This window comes from Aristolochia californica, unplaced genomic scaffold, assembly GCF_029961685.1.
Source record: "Aristolochia californica isolate CCGP_79_NKW_82.1479 unplaced genomic scaffold, dmAriCali1.0.hap1 SCAF_8, whole genome shotgun sequence".
Classification (NCBI taxonomy): Eukaryota; Viridiplantae; Streptophyta; class Magnoliopsida; order Piperales; family Aristolochiaceae; genus Aristolochia; species Aristolochia californica.
Window position 1 is genome coordinate 41,197,564 of NW_027182279.1, and position 21,281 is coordinate 41,218,844.

The window sequence follows — 21,281 nt, forward strand, 5'->3', positions numbered from 1 at the left end:
AAAAAAAAAATTGACAGGGTACGAGAACAACTAAACAAAAAATGCTGGAAGAGTACATCATACAAAAAAAAGAAAAACTATCAATCACTCTAATCGCTGAAACATAATGCTGGTCAAGGCCAAATAATCTGCTATAGAATTAGCATTTCTCACTGTATGAACCCAAGAGACATGTAATGGCCTAACTAAATCACAAATCTCATCATAAATGCTACGAAAACGCCATGGTGGAGCACAGCCCAAAGAGAACCACCCAATCAATTGGAGTAAACAATACTAAAGAAAATCTGCATCCCATGCAAGACCACAGAGAGCTCCGCTTCAATAGAGTCACATACTCACATGGCTCAAAAGGCACAGAGTATACCCTTAGATAACTAAACCCAAACAATCTTTGAAGACCCCCACCTTGGGCTAAGAGTGCCTCTTAAGCTGCTGTTAGAATTTTATTTAATCCAACTACACTAAGGCAATTTACATTGAGATATATAAACATTGCCTGGAGAAGAGAAAGTAACCACATCCATCCAATGCTCTAAATTAAGTGAACTCACTAATCCAACACGGAGTACTGTGGACCATACACTCTACCACCCCGTCAATGGACTAGCATTTGTTTCTAGAAGTTCTACAATTTGTTTCTTTGCATATGGCCCACATAGTTGTTAAGACAGTTGTACTCTCAGACCCATTCCATGATCTAATAATAGGTCTTTCAAAAGCCTGTACTACCAAATCTGGTAAATATGAAAGGAAGAAACAATGCAAGTCAAATTTCCACAATCAACAACTAGACCACAAATTCAAAAGGACAATGCAAACAAAAGGGATCTTTGGGCTCATTAGTGGCATTACACAACTCACAATCAGCATACTCCACGATATGACCTCTAAAAATAAGTAGGATTATTGTTAAAATCTTACCTCTAAAAGCATACCAGGGAAAATATCAAAAGCAGACACTGGCAAACAAACACTACCACCCTGATAAAAATTAGAGTAAAAACGAATTGACAAAAACCAAAAACATCGAACATACAAACCAACTCATCATCACCATTACAAAACATGTACCAACTTTCTAACAATAAAACAAAATGCACCGCCTCATTACCTCAATATCCCTAAGACCTTGTCTAAAATTAAAAGTTCAACTTCCATCCATAAAAGAATCAAAAACATGAATGTGCTTGTTTCTGACAGCATTGAAAACCAAAGAAAACCCAGATGCTAAAAAACAAATCATTAATCCACTCATCAAACCAATATTTTACCAAACAACCACTTCTAAAATGATAACCAAGACTCCCACTATACAAAAGTTTGAACCAATTGATTGCTTTCCATAACTTGAGGCATTCTAAGGGGCAGGATCAATAGGAACCCAAAATTCAAGAGAATAATTGTATTTGATAGAAGTTAAATTTCTCTATAATACATTTTCTTTTTCCCAAATAACCTATCTATACATCTAAAACTGTAACTAACTTTTAATCTTGTTATTGTATTGCTCATTGAATTTTGAAAAATAAAATACTGGACAACATTTACTTTAGTAGGGGAAATTATTTTTTTCTAGGATAATGAGAAAGAGATTTTGTATCAACATTTTGGAGCTTACATTTCCTATTTTCAGTTTGTTTGTTTGACTCCACCTTTTGGAAAATAACAGAAAATAATGCATGACTTTTAAAAAAAAGAAATGCACTGTGCACCAGTAGTTTTGCTCAGCTGGTTACAGTCGACATTTATCCCCAACAGTTGAATCAGCTTCTGCCAAGAGCTAGATTTGTCATTCCTACAACCTAGGACTATGCTCAATGCTTGCACACTGCCATAAAGTCATTGTTCAAGCTGAAAAAATTAAGCATTTGAAAATTGAGTAATATCAATTTCCAAATTCTAGTCATCAGAAGTTTGAACTAACAACAACATGGAATGCTTCATGTACTTTGGATGAAGAACTGCATGAACTCTTATTGAAGAAGGCACTTTGTACATAATATGCTCAAAGATGTCATGGGCATCAACAAAGATAGGAATATTAGAATCAATTCTTTATCATTCTGGACCAACTGAGCTTCTTTGTTTCGTTTAAAGTATGAGATTTTGCCCCTCCCCCCTCTTTAAGACTAGAAAAGAGAAGTAGCTCCAAATGCATTAATTTGGTTTCTTATTCCATTTGCTAAGCGCTGATTAAGTGCAGAGTACATGTCAGAAGCATAGCCATGTAAGCTCTAGAAAACAGTGTCTGAAGCATACAGGGGGGCGCGGACTAAGCCTTTGCATCATAACAAAGCCCACTTCCTCTCGTAAAAAAAAATAAAGTTCAAACTGAAATGCCACATTAATGCTGCAGAAGAAAAGGAGTGTCGCAGGAGGAATGGAATCAGACCTGAGAAAGCAGAGCGGCATGCAAATTGAGAGGAAGACAGAGAAAATGCCTTCAAGGGCAGTAATGTTATCTACAGAAAATAAAAATTACTTTGGAGGAGAACATACCAAAAAAACATCGGTAGTTTCCAGCTCCACCCATAGAAGAAAGGCAGATTGAGCCTTTTCAACAGTCTTGGGCCTACCAGTGAGGCATTTGGCCACAATGGCATCGCAAACTTCTTTCGCGTACCTAAACAAAAAGGCAGATAAAACCGTAGTCAGACAGTTGCAAAATCCGAATCAATATGAAGCGTAGCGGATCCTCAATATAAAGATCCAGAGAAAATGCAAAGAATGAACTCATGTGTAAACCTTCCGGCATCGGCGTCGGCTGCACGTAGAAATGCAATTAGGGCATCGAGGGCCTTCTCCTGTACAGGAGCGTTAGAATCCGCAACAGTCTTTTTAAAAATGGGACCTAATACAAAGATGGAAGGGCGAGGAAGGAGAGTTAAATTAGATCTGAAGTGTTGGGGAACCAACCACCAGTGCAAGACCCGGCGGAGAGAAAAGAGAGTAACCAGGGAAAATAATAAGACGAGATAAAATTAACTCGAAGGGAAGCCATCCACTTGAATAGGACGAGAGCATCGATCGAGAGATCGGATCGAGAGGGGGAAAGGATCAGAAACGTTACCAAAGTCCCTGAGGCGGGGATCTTTCGGATCGGTGATTGAATCTAAGAGAACGGCGAGGTCAATATTGGCGTCATTTCTGACCTTCCAGTTCTTGTGAAGCAATCTTTCTTCCCATGGCAATTTTTTAGCCTCCTTCAGCAATTTCTCGTCCTCCGACGACATTTTTTCCTTCTCCGGTCCCCGTCCCTCCCACTGTGCAGTCGTTTTACCGGCCCCTACCTCTACTCTGACGGAACTACGAAATGCAGGCGAAGGCAACGCGAGGAAGACCCTGCTCTTCTGGGTCTGAATTCTGTAATGGTGCCGCTCCGCCGGCAAAAACGAATGAAACACAAACAAATGTTGTCTCTCTCAACTCTCACGAGTCACAAAATCACAATACCATACACAAATGGGCTCTTTTATTTCTTTTCCTTGTTTTTAGCGTTCGGGTAATTTGGGTTGCACGCTACAACATAAGCTAAAACAGCAACAAAGCACACGGTACCGACTATCTTTCTCACTGCTCTCAATAGCATTTGCTTTTTGGATTTATGAAACAACCAAAAGAACAAATGAAATGAGTCTCTCGCAGTTAAGAGTGACTCGCGGGACTACCTCCCAAGTCTAATTCGAAATTCAAATTAATGCGTCGCTGCAATTGGTTAGGACCGAAATCGACGGAGGAGCTTGATTTGAAAGGTGCGTTGCTGTTTATTTGATGTCTTAAGTTTGGGTCCTAAGATACAACTTGTATTTCATATGATCTAATAAATAATAGTTAATAAATCTACCTAATTAGTCATAATGTGCTTTAAATATTTTAAATTAAATAATAATATGACACCAAATGTTACCAAACAAACCCGATCATCGATTTGGAGAGATTGATTGATCATTGATTTACATGGTATATGATGTTAGCATGATATTGTATTTAAAAAAGAAAAAAAAAAAAAAAGGATTGAGAAGCGACTCTTGCATTTCTCCCATGATCTAGTCAAATGGAGGGGCATATGTTATGATCCTGGGTTAAGTGTTTGTTTTTTCGTTACCTACCAGGCCGATCTTTTAAATAGTATTGGCTAGGTGCTTAATATTTAGTATAAGAGTCACTATTTACATTGCAATTTCGAATCCTGGAGGGGGCGACCTAGCGGTATCGTTAGAGTAGGTCATCACTAGGGGTGGCATCGAGCCGAGCGGCACCTGTCTATGTTCAAGCCGAGCTTGATTTAAATATTTCGAATTCGAGTTCGAGCCGACCCTAGCCTCGAGCTTAAAATTGTAATCGAACTCAAGCCTAATAATTTTAACCGAGTTCGAGCTCGAGCTCGAGCTCTAGCCGTGTTCGAGTTTAACTTACATTTAATACTCTATAAAAAATATATGTCAAATAAATTATATATAAAATTATGTATACATTTAAAAAAAAATGATAGGAGAGGTTCAGGATTGAATTTCATAAATGGATTATAACGCACCAATATTAATGTTTTTTACTCCAAATGTTGTCTAGCTTATTTTGTAACTTTTGAATCTGACCATAAATTTACTATGGCCTCTTTACTGCCCCTAGTTGAAAATTTATATTCTAGAAAAAATGTTTTTCCTATAATACATATTTCCAAAAAACTTTTAAATAAAATCCTATTACTATTAGTGACTTATTAGAAAACCGACTTAACTTAGGTATCTTTGGTTCTTCTGGTTTTAGGCGGACTTGTCGTTGGGGATGACGGCGGTGACGGAACTAGAGGCGAAGGCAAACGAGGGGAGGAAGAAATCGAACCGACGGCAATCGAGGCGGCCGATGACAGAGGCGGTGACAACAACGGACGGGAGGGCCTCGATGGTGACGAGGGGAGGAAGAGTTTTTCCCCCCTCTCTCTCGCTCTCGCTCTCACTGCCGCTCCCGACTCAGCCCGTTAATGAGCCAGTTTGCGAGCTTTTGAGCCGAACTTTGATTTGGTTGAGCTCGGCTCGTTAATTTAAATGAGCCGATCCCGGATCTCGAACTCGGTAACCAAATCGAACTAAGCCAGAACCGAGCCTAGCTCGAGCCGTTCGAGAACCGACTTGGTTCAAAGCCACCCCTAGCCATCACTAGAGTAGCCCATCGTGGACATCAACTTGTAACGAAAGAGCTTGTTGAGATTCGACTCGTAAGACCTTGATCGCAAACTCTTTTTCCAAAGGGTGTATGATGTTATGATCCTTAACTTAGGTATCTTTGGTTCTGGTTTTAGGCGCACTTGTCGTCGGGGATGACGGCGGTGACGGAACTAGAGGCGAAGGCAAACGAGGGGAGGAAGAAATCGAACCGACGGCAATCGAGGCGGCCGATGACAGAGGCGGTGACAACAACGGACGGGAGGGCCTCGATGGTGACGAGGGGAGGAAGAGTTTTTCCCCCCTCTCTCTCGCTCTCGCTCTCACTGCCGCTCCCGACTCAGCCCGTTAATGAGCCAGTTTGCGAGCTTTTGAGCCGAACTTTGATTTGGTTGAGCTCGGCTCGTTAATTTAAATGAGCCGATCCCGGATCTCGAACTCGGTAACCAAATTGAACTAAGCCGGAACCGAGCCTAGCTCGAGCCGTTCGAGAACCGACTTGGTTCAAAGCCACCCCTAGCCATCACTAGAGTAGCCCATCGTGGACATCAACTTGTAACGAAAGAGCTTGTTGAGATTCGACTCGTAAGACCTTGATTGCAAACTCTTTTTCCAAAGGGTGTATGATGTTATGATCCTGGGTTAAGTGTTTGGCTTTTCGCTACCTACCAGACCGGTCATTTGGCTAGTATTGACTAGGTGCTTAACAACATAGTTCTTCCTTGGTGGTCCCGTAACTTTCATTTGTCTAATGCTGAGGATAACGAAGACATGAGTTTAACTTTTCAAATTGATAAAGTTTAAAGCCTCATTCAATAATTAATAGAACAAACTATTTGAGTGGCTACATTGTGTTTAAAAGTCTAGTTAAAAAATTGAAAAATTGCTCAAAACATAAGACTCGTTAATTGAATGACCAACAACAATACTTCAAATGATGATTTCAAGATATAAAACCCTTATGGAATCAATTCTTGAAGTAGGCATAGGATGCTTTAAAAACACGAAAAGTTATACAAGTCACTCTGTTCAAATGACCATTTCAAGAGCAATAAAAAAAATGTGTGAAGTCACTTCATAGGCATTCATAATGGTAAAAAAACTACTTGAAAATTGTTGAAAGTGATATTGGGTACTTTATTAACATTAATCATGCAAACTGTTAGATATTGAATTGAACCACACCTTTACAATTGATTAAGGATAGTATTTATACAACTTAAAATAGAAAAGATAAGTTTCACATGAAAAGATAATAATAATATAGGAAAAATACAATGGGATTTTATCCGATAACTGAAGGGATTATGCTAGTCCCTAATCATGTCTCCTCAAGATAGGTCACAGTTAGAGAGACTAATCTTGTCTCATAACAATTGAAATTGTGAACTTGGCACTGCTTTGTAAGGAGATTTGATTTGAGGGTTCTTGGAAGGAAAATGATAGGAAGATCAACGACACTACAGGGGGGTTGGGGTGGATGAAATCGGAGAGTGCATCGTCTGACGAAGAGATGTGTTTCGAGAGTTCTTGAAAGCAAAAGGACGTGGGACTAGTAACGACGGGGACAAACGGAATAAAATAGAGTGCATCATCTGATAAAGAGATGTGTTATGAGGGTTCTTGGAAGCACAAGGATGGGAAGAGCAACAACATTGGTAGCGGTTGGAGACGATATAATTAGGGAGAGCGCATCGTCTAGTGAAGAGATGCATTTCGAGGGTTTTTGTGGCCAGTGTTTGGAGTCATCGATGTACCCTAGGAGATCATACCCCATAAAGAAAAATCTTAAATTTGGGAAGAAATTTGCAATGTGCTAGAACTGAGAAACAATGGACGCACAATGAGCTGACGGCGGTAGTAGGCGACATCTGTAGGAGTCAATGAATGCAACAAAGTTGGGAAGGAGGCCAATATGTCTAGATAATGGTGAACGGAGCGAGGGAGGTGCTTGCAGACGATGGCGATGAAGATGATGGCATGGCCTATGCGCATTGGGAATGAGTCAAATGAATGGCATGGTTCGAAACAAATGGCAGAGTTATGTGCTGATAACCTTTGAAGTCTTCAACAAGCCTAAGGTAATTGAATTGGAGAAGAGTTCAGTACCCAAGTGATGTCAAATCACAAGAAACAAATAAATTCATAGTCTTCAGCTTTAAACTGTAGAGCAGCAACCTCAAAGTTGAATGCAGAGAGTTGACAAAAAGCTGAACCACCATTAAATTATAAAACAACAACCTCTAAAAGTGAGAAAGTAATCGCAGAGAATTGCAAAGAGTTAACCACTGAAGGGCATACGTCATACATACTGCCAGAGGAAATATGACAACACTAAACAGATAGTATGTACAAGATTATTCACTCATACTCGTCTAGATTCATACAAGCTTTTTCTTCAATTCAAGCACTAAACCTTTGAACCCTCTAAACACTTCCTCCAGTCGGTTTCATTGGCGTTGAGTAACCACCTACTTCCCTAGCCACATGATTTTAGCTTAACTCATTTCTTCATCACAAAATATGGGCTTTTACAGCAGTAAGTAACTGAAGTTCAGCATTAAACATTGAAAATGGTTATTTCTTGAAGAGTCAAATAGTAGTACACATACTTTGTAAGGTGGATGGAATGAAAACCATAAGAAATCATTAATGCAAGTAAGATTGAATCCTAACTAGTCCTAAACCTAATTCTAGTATCAAGCATTATCTTTTACAAATATTTAAGGTTCTCGCTTGAGGTTATTCACCATATGAGCCTCACCACACAATCTGGCCCCACCTAATCATAGGAAATGCATTTGTTATCAGACAAAAGCAAATGAAGAAGGGATTTAATATATTAATCCAAATCGGCCTTGCACTGAATACCCTTGGAATTAGGCCTAATATTATCACAACATTTACTGAAGAATCTCCATCAATAATTCCCAGAATATGCTGTAAGCCATTCAACTTATCTTTCCTGATAGCATTTTTGGCTCCAAGCCTTTCCAAATGCACTCGATAATTCCTGCAACATAAAGCAAAGTGTAATTAGAAAAATAAAATGCAAAAATGCACATGGAGACCCTTTTTTGGCTTAGTGAATTTGATGTCAAAGCCATAAGCCAAAAACGACTAATGTACCACCTTTTTTGTTGCTTCAACTGAAAAAAAATAAAAATAAAGAAATATTTACATAGCCAAAGGAAGCTAACATTAAGGCTGTAGGAAGATCAAGCCTACAATCCCATAGTTTTTCAGTTTCAGGTTTTCAGCTTTTGAGGACAAACTTTTAAATGTGGGACAAACCATGCAATTAAATTCTTCTAGACATGACCAAAAGTTTTTATTATCGAGGTTTTCTCTAAAAGAGGTAAAATTTTGTTATAGTGAAGTTAAAAGACATTTAAGTTGGTCCTATTGCTTATAATGACAAATTATATTAGTTTAATGTTGCTAAACACATATCCCCTTAGTCAATTTTGATTTTTTTTAATAGAGACCTTTAAAAATGACAAAAAAGTATGAGATATGTTACAAAAGTTCCACCAAACAAACAAGTGATACAGAGGAGTATCTATGCCTATAAAAACTGAAGTAAATTTGGCAGAAGCAAAATAAAATCTTAAACATTATAAAGGAACTAAAAATAAAAAATACTACTTTTTCTCTATAAAATTGGAGATAAAAAAATTCCAATAGGCCACTTATAGCTATCAAATGGCATTTCAGCTATAACAACCTTAGCATCAAATGATTATCTAAGTAAGAGCTAAACTTTCCGACACAATGACAAAGTTGAAATACTTGTGAGCACATTGCAAAATAATCAACCCACTTAGTTGACTTTGATGATAAAATGACCTACAAAGATTTTTCATGATAACTTGGTACATGGTCTTCAACAAGTCTGTCGCCACAAGGAATCTCATGGCTCTTCTAGGAAGTAAATAATTATATTTATGTATACATCTAGAACAAGTAATATAAATAAAATTTTGTTGAGGGAGGAAAACAAAATGAAAACACTAAAGGAGAGTGATGAGCCCCGATAAGACATTTCGCTAGGCATCCCCTCATTATTTTCCAAATACTTCATCCCTCCTGAACAAGATCCTAAGCTGCACATGATTTTGGTGCATAATTTGATAGGTACAGAGGTTTTTAATAATGAAGTTTATACAGTTGCACTTTTTCTTTTGAATTAATGCAAGTGAAACAAAACGAAATAATACATCATAGTTCTTAGAGCAAACCTCTGCCACGATGAGGCTTTCATCATTCCATAAAGAGCATGATATGCTTAAGGCTTGAATGAAGCCTTGCTTGGGCACAATAACAGTGTAAGGGGTGGGGACAGTAGTATCATCTACACTAAAGAAGGTTATCCTCGTAGTCCGCATAGTTTTTGGAGCAGAGGCACTGACAAGTACATGAAAGGATCAAATGTAACAAAGACCTTGCTGCAAATGTCTGGTAGGGATTAACTCAATAACCCAACCAGATCAAACCCTAAACCCTAATGCCCTTCCCTTTTCATTTTATTCCATTTGCAAGATATGATATAAATTCTTGGCTCTGCTGGCTTATAGAACTAAGGCCAACACTTTGCTTTCGTAGATAACCTACAGATTAGTCAAGCATGTATCAATTCATGTATTACAATAAGTTACTATCCATTTTGAAGCACATGATCAGAAAATTGAAAGTAAATATAATTATTAGCTCCAAATAGACCCAGTTGTCCCTGTGGTTCTTCAACTGAGCTTGGGCGTACACTCAACTGAGGAAAATCATCGATGTCAAAAGGAGAACTCTCACTAGCATTCACATAATTCGACACTCCCTGGTAGGACTTGGCTTTGTGACAATGCACCCCCTGTTGATGAATAAGAATTCCCAAGCAGTGAAAGAAGCTGAGGTGCTGCAAAACCCAGTGCACGAGTATGTAATGCACAAGTATAGAAGAACATCTCCCATCTTGAGAAGTACAATACCTCCCCATGCAAAGGTGATGAATATTCATTTTTTTCCATGGCCTTTTAATCCCTTTTTTTCTAAAACCCTAACAGAAGTAGCCTTTACCATATACCAATAAATAAAAACAAATATTACTGGAACAAGTACGTATACAACACACTAACAAAGAGATGGAAGTGGACAAAGTTCCCTTGCCACAAGTGCATTTAAAAGACTATAAGAAGATAACTGAACCAAAACTTTTAATGAATGTATCCTTTTGAAAACAATGGCTTCAAATGCATCAGTTGTCCTTAAAAGGATATTCAAACTCTGATTTCAGAAACTCCCTAAACTTCAATAAAAGTGCCTACAAGATATCAATTGATGCATTTGAATCATCTGTTATAGGTCCTATCACAGGCAACAACTACATACATCTTATAGAAAGAACTTGGATAATGTTGTTAAGATGATACTAAGTAACAATCATTCAACACAACACCAAAAAAACTACCTTGTTGAAGTACACCACTCATTAAACTGCTAGATCCTTGAACAGTAAGATTGCTTGAACCATTATTAGCAGACAGATTCACCCGCAAAGTAAGCCCAGGCACAGAGAGCCCACCTCCTACTTAAGGTCCTCCCAATATTTCCACCTCCATCTATGATGCTTCCCACTGAGCTTGATATACGAGGTCTTGCATTTCCTAACATTGGCGACACTCCTAATCCTGGAACAACAATCCAGTTAACAAAAATACTACATTTTAAGCGAAAAAGGTGGAGGAAGGCATGTAAGTTTCTCCAAGTGAGAAAATGAAGTTCAAACTAGCTCACTCTCATTTATTTGATTGAATAACTGATGTAAGAGCATCAAAAATAAAAATTTTAACTTCCATAACTATAGGCTACTTGGCTACAATGATTGGACTTACTTTCCAACATCAGATGCTAGAATCTCATTCCATCATCTGAACATCTTCATTTGGAATTTTTTCTCAAAAAAAAATAAAAAAAATCCTCGTTTGGAAGACTCCACTTGACCCCTTTCCACATGCTCCATACAACCAAATATCCAATTCCAAACCCTGTATGTACCTCAATCAACAACTCCAGAATGTTGCGATCTACCATGAGATATCAGTTTCAACAAAAAAAAAAAATAAACAGAAAAATTCATATGGAGAAGAGGTTGCTCATATAAGAATTTGAGCACTAAAAATGATTTTTGGTTTTGGCGTTTGCCCCTTTCCAATTAATAATTAGTACATGAGAATAAAAATAATGAAAGAGACAGATGCTAGGGGTAGAAAAGGTTGTGCAGTGGCATGGAAAGGATAGAGAGAGTGTGGGGGAAACTATATCAAGCATAATCAAAAAGCTGAGAAACAAGAGGTTTTGGTTGGGGGGAGTTTAGACCCCTCTTTTCATGGACCCCATTGCTCAAACATTGAAATGCAAATAGAATTGCCAAAAGTGCTCAAATATCATATTTCTAAGTTTCTAAGTTGTTAATGGAAAGTCATTTACAAGAAATAGAGGCCCAACCAAGATGTGGAGAGAAGTTGCACACCATCTCTTTGTCCTTTCTCTTCACGTCCTCTTTCTGCTTATGCGGCACAGACTGAAAGAGATAATTTCTGGTGTCTACTTTTTCTAAATGTATTTCAGGTGTTTATATTCTCATTTGGAATGTTATTATCTTCAATATAGTTTTATTTTTCTGCTTTATTTTGTTAGACTCTTATGGTCACTTCCTCAGTTTCCCAATTTCCACTATTTTTGATGAATTAGTTTGATGTATTCATTTCTGGTTCAGCAAAACTCTTTTTTTTTTTGGAAAAGAGTGGTTTCAACAGAACTCTAAACTCTTAAACTTGTAGATTGAATTTTGTCGTTTCTTGGAATAGAAGACACCACATCTATTAAAAGTAAAGAAATATACACAAAAGTCTCTGAAAAAGGAGGGACAAGAAACAAAAAAATGTAGTAGTGCGGATTGAGCTTTTGGCTTTTCTTGTTTGAATGGCTGCAAGCCTGCAATCAATTTTATTAAAAATGAAAAAATTATATAAACTATATATGACATATGAAGAAGGAAAGCTATGAAATATGAGAAAAAGAACAAAACAAGTAGGCCACAAGGCCAAGAGATCCTACTAAATGAGAAAGTAAATTGCCCAGACCAGGCCCCCTTTTGTGAGTGAGTCCCAAACACAGGTTGTTAACCTAGGAGTATGAAGCCTGAATTTTTCCACCAGAAAGCTGATATCATGGATAACAAAGGTTGTCTGATGAATTTTCCAACTGATTAGTGTTTTGATTAATGACAAGATGAATGTTGTGCGGTCTTGGCTTTCAAGTCAAATAGACTTCCAATTTCTATTGTTTAGGGTTTAGGGTTAAGGTTTTAGGGTATAGGGTTTTAGGTTTAGGGGTTTTAGAGTTTTTAGGGTTTAGGGTTTAGATTTTAGGGTTTTGGGGTTCTAGTGGTCAGGACCTTGGCTAAGAGCTTATATCTGTTGGACCAATGGGTTTAAGTTCTGATGGGGTTGCTACACCATATATCTTAGGGATCAAAGCTCTAAAAGAGGCTCCCATACTTTATGTTGTGAGACCCAATTTCTATGGGGATAGATAACAAGATTATCTTGAACAGAAATAGTAAGAACTTGCAGTTTACTTTGTCAAATGCCTTCTCCATGTGTAATTTGATTACCAAGTCGAATAGTGCCCTTCTGCCTTGAGAGTCCGCTAGCTCATGTGTACAAGTTTGCAATTGGTAGTTTCCATAAAAGCTTGTGACAATGCTAACTAATAACAAAGGGCAAAGTTGTCCTCAATCTTGTGGCAAGACCTTGGCTAAGAGCTTATATGTGTTAGACCAATGGGTGTTAAGTTCTCATGGGCTGCCACACCATCTCTATTAGGGATAGAAGCTCTAAAAGAGCCTCCCGTATATGTTGTCAGACCCAAGTGGAGGAATTCTTCAAACAGCTCTCATTACATCATTTTTTTTTGTTTTGTGAAAACTACTCATTACCTTATTTTGTAGGAATTTTCACCCTATAATATAGAAGAGCGTTTTGTCCTTAGGCCTCGACTTCAATTCTTCTTGTTATCAATCCAGTAGTAGAAGAGGAACCTTCTAATTCATGTGGATGGAGATTTTGCATCAACTATGACATAGAACTTGAAAGGCAAAGGAGAAAACCTAGCATTTCTGGGGCTCAAAATCATTTGAATTTTTTGAATCTTCCTTTTTCCAAGCTTCCTTTAGTTAGTTTAATGAACCATTTCTTTAAATGCTTCACGAGGGGAGGTTTGTACCTAGATCTAAAGCCCAAGGTTTTGGGGTTTAGGGTTCTAGGGTTTTTATTGGTTCTTGGGGTGTTTGGGTTTTTGGTGTGTAAGGGGTTTAAGGGTTTAGGATATAGGGTTTAGGCAATGAGGAAATTGTTAAAGGTTGACGTAATAATGGAGTAGTAAATGATAGAGCAGAGCAAAGGAGTTGAGTTTATGATGCCAAGTCTGAAATGTTAGGGCAGGCTATAATAATAATGATGAGGAGGATGAGGATGACAATGGAATGAATACGTTTTAAAACATAGTAATTTAATTTTGTATAGTAGTAAAATCTTCGAGAGGAAAGTCCAATCTTGATCTTCAAGAAGAGTAAGTGAAGAAGAGTAAGTGTGTTAGTGAAAACAGTTTGGTGAGAGCATCTATTGCTTTGACCACCTTGACCTGCACTTCCACGTCTATTACTTTGAAGCTTTATTAGCTTTGTGAGGCAACCGTCATTGTAACAAGTATCGTGTAATCTTCATGGTGATGGACTACATATGCTCATATTCTTATTTATCTAGATAACTTTCAACTCTTCAATTGTTTCAATGAAAAGAAAAAATATGTGGTCAAAAGATGGTAAGAGATTCTTTAAATAATTAAATTAGAAATTTACAGTTACAAATTTCAATCCAGCTACACCCTGGCTCTTTCTTCATCCCTCTTTGTTTGATTTCATACCGCAGTTTCTCCACTTCATCCCATCTACCTCCTGCTGCAAACACATGTGACAGGAGTACCAAAGAGGATGCTTCACTTGGTAGACCATTTTTCATTATATTTTCTGCAACCTCCAGCCCTTTCTCGGACTCGCAGGAATTTTTACAAGCAACCAAAAGGCTCTTCCATAACCGCTCCTTGAAATTTTTTGGAGACCTTTCAATGAAATCCTCAGCCTCCTCAAATTTCCTAGATCCTGCTAAGAGATGCACCATACAGATATAGTGTTCTTCCTTAGGTTCAATTTCCATAGAATCAAACAAACTCTTCCCATAATCGACGAGCCCACTGTGAGCGCATGCTGATAGAGCACAAGTATAACTGATTCGATTAGGTTTCACCTCATTTACCTTCATCTCTTCGAACAATCTTAATACCTCGTTATCTCCTCCATGGTAGGCCAATCCTCCCATCATCGTTGTCCATGAAACGATGGATTTCTTTTCCATGTCTTGAAAAATCTTTATTCCATCTTCAATGTTTCCACACTTGGCATACATATCAATCATGGAGTTCTCCAAACATGTTCTCCTAGCAAGGCCAACTTTTAAACTGAGAGTGTGAACCTGCTTTCCAATCTCTAGCAAAACCAGTTTTGTGCAAATACCCAATACTGTGGTCATGGTGATCTCATCTACTTTTAAGCCTGACTCAATAAAATTGCAGAAAACATGAAGACCCCGCTCTCCTTCACCACTTTCTCCGTACCCTTCAATCAAAGAATTCCAAGAGCCCACATCTTTGCAATCTAATGTTTCAAATACTTTGATCCCACCATCCATGTGCTTGGTTCTAGCATACATCAAGATTAGAGCACTCCCTGTGAAACAATCTGCATCTAGTCCCGTTTTAATAGCTATACCATGGAGTTCTCTACCTCTAAATTCACCTTGTACGCAAGCAGAAATTGAGGACGATAACGCAAAAGAAGATACAGCGATACCCCTTCTCCTCATTCTTTGAAATGTCTCAACAGTGGTTCTGAAAAATCCATTCTGTGAAAGGCCAGAAATGAGTGAGTTCCATGAGATTTCATCAGGCTGACGGATTTCTCGAAAGACTAACTCGGCTTCTGTGACCCAATCTTGAGACATGTATAGAGAGAGGAGAGCATTGGAGACCATGAGATGGGTTAATGAGCCTCTCTTCAACGCATGTGAATGCACCTAAAATAAGTTCTCTGGTCATTAGTACTTACAGTTAGCTAGAACAAAACCCAACCAAAAAGAAGCATTCTTCGTTACCTGCGTACCATGGAGCAGGCAATTTTGTTTGTTGCATGCACTAATAACACTTGCATAGGTATATTCATTTGGAGGAGACAATGGGTCCTGAGAATTCATGAGGGAGAACAACTTCAGAGCTTTATCACATCTTCCACATTGATTGTATCCTGAAATCAATGCAGTCCAGGTAACCGTATTCTTTGCGAAAATTTCATCGAATAGTTTATGTGCACACGACAGTTTCTCACATTTAGCATAAAAATTAACCAGATGGTTCTGCAGATACCCATTGGAAGACCACACCTGTCGTTTTAGAACCACAGAGTGGACTGAGCGGCCATTATTGTATAGACGCAGCTTGGAGTAGGAGCTGAGTAGCGAGCCAAGGAAACTGGGAGTAAATCCCAAGCTCTCTTTCACAACGGTTGCACCCACTTCGGTTATTTTCATCACTTCCGCGAGACATCAAACTGTTGCAAAAGAAGCTATCATAGGGCTCTAGCTGTCATACATGTCTGTTGGCATCAGTGACCTAGTTGACAAAAAAGACGAGCATACAATTAAAGAAAAAAAAACAAATATGCAGTTGATCTCTGGTACATGACCACCAGCTTGGAAAATTTTCATTAGATCATGAAACTGTCCAAGGATACTACCACAAGCAAAAACTGGACTTCTCAAAGGTTGAATATTTGACTCTTCAATAGAAACTCCTTCACATGCAAATGCAAATAAACAAAACATCAACATATACGGTTCTACTGACTGACAATCATACAGTGGCAATCAAAAGATATAATTATTTTCACAAGAGACTACGAATTATTTTGTATTTGGCTTACCTCCCTTTCTTATTGATCTATCCAATAACATCTCTTAGACGATTTTTTTTTTTTTTTGATAAAGATGTATTTATATTAACAAGAGAAAATTTACAAAGGGGGAGGGAGCAAATCCCTTACATCTCTTAGACGCTTGTCGTGTTGCTTCACTGATCTGTCAAAAACATGCGTAATCCATCTCCTAGACTACTTTTCTTTTTCTTTTTAATGCTCATGAGTAACAAAGTTATGATAATAGATATTTTAGTATTTGATTTAAAGAATGATGAAATAGAACCAAGATATCCGATATTTCGGCAAAATATCAAAACTGAGTCTGATTTGTATTGGTCATCATTGATGATGAAGTTGACCGTTACAATGATCGTATCGGCCGTCATTGACGATGAAGTTGACCGTTACAATGATCGTATCAGGCACTACAACCTAAATGTAATGGCGTATCGGAGGTTACATAGTCGATGTAACGGTCTCGTAATGGGTTTTTTGCAACGTAACGCTTGGAAATCTACCCGAGTCAAGTCCGAGTTGTCGCAAGTCAAATGCTGAGTGGCTCAGATTAGAGGCAACAGAATAATGAGTGGGCCGGGATTGATTATAGTAAAATAACGTGTTGACTTGGATCGTCCCGCAACCAAGACCTACTTCTCAAAATAATTAACTGAGTGACTGAGGCAGGACAACTCGCGATGTTGTCTAATGATCTTACCAGTCTGTGACTAAATCTACACCATCACTGTCCTACCCTACACCATCTCTGACTCTCTACCTTTTTGCTCAGACATCACCATGGGCGACAAGGTGACTATCAGACCAGCTACTTCATTGGCGATTGTGATCTTTACAACCACCATCTTACTTTTCCTCATGCTTCGAAATGGAGGCGGCACCACCTATCTCGACACCTCGTTCGATCGCTAATAAGTTAAACACTACTGAACGCCCCGATTGTCCTTTGATTCTCTCTCTAAAGTGAAATTTTTTCTCCGTAAGCATCATCTCTTCTAGAAATTCTTGGGGTGCTCGGGATCATCTTCCTCTATCTCTCGATCTTCTCTTGCTTGCTTATCTCTCATCTCTCTTCTATTTTCTTCTCTTTCTCAAGCCTGAAAACTGTTGTGCTAGCTTTTTGAATATATAGAGAATCTAAATAGGCATTCAATTATTTTCGGTTAGTGCACTCTGATAGTATCATTGCTGCTGATCTACTTTGATTTCCTTTGATTTCCTCATATCATTTCTCTCTCTCTCTCTCTCTCTCTCTCTCTCTCTCTCTCACTGTTTTCTGATCAACTATTTTTTCAGGGTACAGGAACTGGGTTTGGCTAAGGACCAGTATGAGTGGTATGTTGATATTCGAAAGCATGAACTGCCAAAATTTCTGGTTTAAGTGTGAGGTTTGGCAACATGGACATGACAATTACTTGTGTTAATGCTGTTAGAGATGTCATTCCCTTCCCTAGAACTTTTGGTTACTGGCCTTTGTTGCTTCTGCCTCTGTTCTTTCCAATGGGTTTTCTTTTATTCTTTTGTGATCAAGAGTACTCATAGTTTTCTTTTCAAGAAAAGAATGAGTACTTATAGTTTTTTCTTTTTTTTTAATGCTCATGAGTACCAAAGTTATGATAATAGATATTTTAGTATTTAATTTAAAGAATGAAGAAATAGGAACAAGATATAGGGAAAGGATGCTGGAATCAAGTCCAGCCAACTTTTGCTGAACCAAATTTTTGTTCCTTAGGAAAGTTCTATTTATATGAATGATGTCATCAACTAACAAAAAAGAAAGTAGTCTGTGTGAAAATAATTGTATCTTTTGCTTAGCACCGTATTGCCTACGAGTAGCATTGAAGAATGACAACATAGAAAAAGTTATTTGAGGTGGATTAGGCATGTTTAGGGAGGATCAATGGAGTAACAATGACAAGCGTCTAGAAGATGTTACTGGATAGATCATTTTTTTTTTTTTTAAAATAATGCTGAGTCATATTAAAAGGCTCAAAAGAGTAAGATTACAAGGAGGGGGAATCATCGTCCAGAAACGGCGGTGAAGCTCCTGGTATATCTTAACAATACACTCAGATCCCACCTAACAAAATGAACCATTATTACTTTTTTACCCAACCACCAGTTGAACCAAATGAAAAGCACCAATTAAAGAGATTTTCTCAACCCAAACACGTCAAAGGATCAATGCATGATTGGCAGAAAAACAAAGACAATGTTTTTAGTGTTTTTGTAAATGTCAGTTACCCATAACCCATACAACTAACTTAAGGCTGGCGAGACTTCGACCCAGGACAAAGAAGAGCAGATCACACTCCAATTAGAATCTAAGTGATGATACTATATTTACTGCAGAAACCTAAATTTTCAATTTCTGACCATCAACAAGTTAAAAAAAAATGTCATATGTTTTAAAAAAAAAACAGAAAAAGTAATAGACACAATAAAGCAGCTTTAATTCTATAGACTAAAATTCACAAATCTATCAGAAATAAGGTCAACCAGTTGCCACATCTCAACCATTAGGGTATAATAAACACGGATATAATTTGCATTCCAACTCTCTGTAGTGCCAGCTTTCTCCATAATGTATGACATTAGATGTAACCTCAAATGACTGGTTTTCATAACTTGGTAGCTTAACACAGAGACATAAGCTTATGTTTACACATAAAGTCCCAAGCCAATGCCAAGGCTAGTATCATACTCTAAATCTGACATTCTATGAGCAACTTGAGTCTCAAATATAAATGGCCAATCAAAGAACAAGGTGCTTCAACATGGAAACTTTCAAAAAACAGAGAGCTGTGTTTTTAAGATACAAAAGCAAAATCATAGAGGAACAAACAAAATTTGAAGGACCCAATTACAAAACCATCTTCTTAGTTATTAAAAAAATTACAAAACCATCTTCTTAGTTCTCTAAGAGAGAGTTATTAAAACAGTTGTGCTCAAAGAGGATAATCCAAAGATACATGTAATGAAGAGACTACAACTAAGACAAAGCTATTACTTAGCTGACAAAGGCATTCAAATGTTGACCAACAGAAGCTATTACTCAGAAACATCGAGTGGCTGCCAAATATCATTGAGAAGCCTGGTAAGACAGTTAAGAAAGCCACACTTTAGTCAACTAAAATCTGCATTATTACAAGCACAGTGGAGACATTTGAGAAAACGAAATGAAAAAAAACAATACAGAGAACTCCCAAGGAAATAAATCTTACCAACAAGAAGGAGCATGAAATACAAAATAGGACAAAGACCAGTTTAAAGACATTTGAGAAAAAGTTAGGCCTATTCTTAGAAGAGATGATGAACAAATTTGGCGCCTTCTTAAAAATGCGCAAAGCAGACATCAACGCATTATGCCGGGAGAGAATCAGAAAGCTACAAGACAACACCCGAGTCAATGAACAATGAACATTATTATGTCTTGGAAATGTACGAGGTCTGGATCTACACAGCAAACGGGCAAAGTCAGGGAGATGTTAAAAAAACAAAATAACAGTGGCCTTCTTTCAAGAAACAAATTTGTCTAAATTAACCATCCAACACGCGAAAGACATTTGGCACACAAGGAGCCAAAACCGGATAGAAGCCAAAGCCAAGAGCTCGGCAGGGGAATTGGCAATTCTCAGGGATCGTCGACATTTGGAAGTGATCAACTCCGAGGAGGGACAACATACACTTGCAATCCACTTTAATCAGTCAAAGATGGGACTGGCTCACTGGACAACAGTATCAGTCTACATACCAAACTGCAACTCTAAGACGCGGGATCGGTGGTGATTTCGACATAATCAGATATGGCTTATTGCATGCCATGCCTTGATCGAACCCTCTTTATCTGGAGCGGAATTCACATGGTCGAATGGTAGATCCTCTCCAATAATGGCCTAGCTAAATTCCTAGTAGACCAGCATTGGTTTGACCTATATGAAAATTCAACAAGAAAAATCCTCTGATCACTGCCCCATTCTACTTGAAACAACGCTAGACATGTGGGGTCCTCCCCCCCACCCTTTCAATTTGAAGATGCTTGGCTAGGGGGAAAAGGCTTTAAAAACACAATCCCAGTCGCAGGAGTGCAACTTATCAGTTCTGCCAAAAACTCAAAACTGCTGTAGTAAAGAATCAAGGCATGGCGAGCGGTAAGACGGTTAAACTTCGAGCAGGATAAAAAACTGCCTCTGACAAAAAAATGTAGGAAATCGATAGAAAAGGGGGAACAACAAACACTCACTATACCAGAAAATAAAGAGAGAGACATGCTCCAAGAAGCTATTAAAACAATTGTCAACCAGGAAAGAATTTTATGGAAACAAAGAGTTAGATATAAGTGGATAAAAGAGGGGGATGACAACATTCGTTTCCACCAACAAGATGATACACAACAACGAAAGATCGAAAAAGAGTATACCCGAAATGGCACGCAGACATCCTCCTCTCCAGGGATCAGCGCTGGAAGTGTAGGCTTCTACGAGTGGCTCCGAGTGTAAGTCACATAACCCTATGGGCGAAGCAGGACAAAGAATGCCGAATAATCAGACAAAGCAATGGGAATGAGGCTAAGCGAGTTTGATTAAGCGTCGTTCGTGCCTTGCGATGGAATGGCAACCAGCCGGTGACGGCATCACCGGAGACGGTGGAGGAGGGAAAACAGAATGAGAAAAGGGATAAAAAATGAGGTGCCGCTGGGAATGAGTGGTGACGGCGAGGAAGAGGAAGAGGAAGAGGGCGACGGTGAGGCGAGGCTACAGGGCAGGGCGTCGGCGGCGGCGGCGTCCGAATGGGTTAGGCAAGCGATTAGGCCAGCGGGGCGAAATGAGCAGAGAGGGAAAGAATGGGGAACGAGTGGCGAGCGGCTGGCAAAGAACGGGCTAACTCGGTCAGGTTAGTAGCCGTTTCGCGGCCGATTGGAACAAAACGGGTCAGGTGTGGCTCGGGTTAAATAAATTTTAAGGAAGCAAAAAAGACAAACTCGTTGCATGCGATAAGTGAAACACACCAGGTCAACTCGA

General features: G+C 38.5%; 2 protein-coding genes across 12 annotated transcripts in view; both read right to left on the reverse strand.

Annotated features, from left to right (window-relative positions):
• Positions 1 to 3,430, reverse strand: part of LOC137939190 (protein MOR1-like) — a 54,803-nt gene extending 51,373 nt beyond the window's left edge. For all 3 annotated transcript variants that reach the window (XM_068784406.1, XM_068784407.1, XM_068784405.1), the window contains exons 1-3: positions 3,074 to 3,430; positions 2,749 to 2,854; positions 2,503 to 2,626 (exon numbers count right to left, since the gene is read on the reverse strand). In XM_068784406.1, coding sequence (XP_068640507.1) covers positions 2,503 to 2,626; positions 2,749 to 2,854; positions 3,074 to 3,236 — 393 coding nt within the window. In that variant the 5' untranslated portion in view covers positions 3,237 to 3,430. The remainder of the gene's footprint in view (positions 1 to 2,502; positions 2,627 to 2,748; positions 2,855 to 3,073) is intronic.
• Positions 3,431 to 7,987: 4,557 nt separating this feature from the next.
• On the reverse strand, positions 7,988 to 21,116 carry LOC137938656 (putative pentatricopeptide repeat-containing protein At5g13230, mitochondrial). Of its 9 annotated transcripts, none has more exons than XR_011109890.1 (4): positions 20,681 to 21,116; positions 19,271 to 19,354; positions 10,627 to 10,846; positions 7,988 to 8,178 (listed from the first exon to the last, which is right to left on the reverse strand). XR_011109890.1 is itself a non-coding variant. In XM_068783629.1 (4 exons), the coding sequence occupies exons 3-4, from the start codon at positions 15,857 to 15,859 to the stop codon at positions 14,063 to 14,065; spliced, it is 1,719 nt and encodes a 572-aa protein (XP_068639730.1). In that variant the 5' UTR covers positions 15,860 to 15,941; positions 19,271 to 19,354; positions 20,681 to 21,116; the 3' UTR covers positions 13,351 to 14,062. The 9 variants fall into 9 exon arrangements, 3 of the variants coding, with proteins under 3 accessions (XP_068639730.1, XP_068639732.1, XP_068639731.1); XR_011109894.1 differs by lacking the exon at positions 7,988 to 8,178 and adding an exon at positions 9,656 to 10,074; XM_068783629.1 differs by lacking the exons at positions 7,988 to 8,178; positions 10,627 to 10,846 and adding exons at positions 13,351 to 15,349; positions 15,428 to 15,941.
• Positions 21,117 to 21,281: the final 165 nt, after the last annotated feature.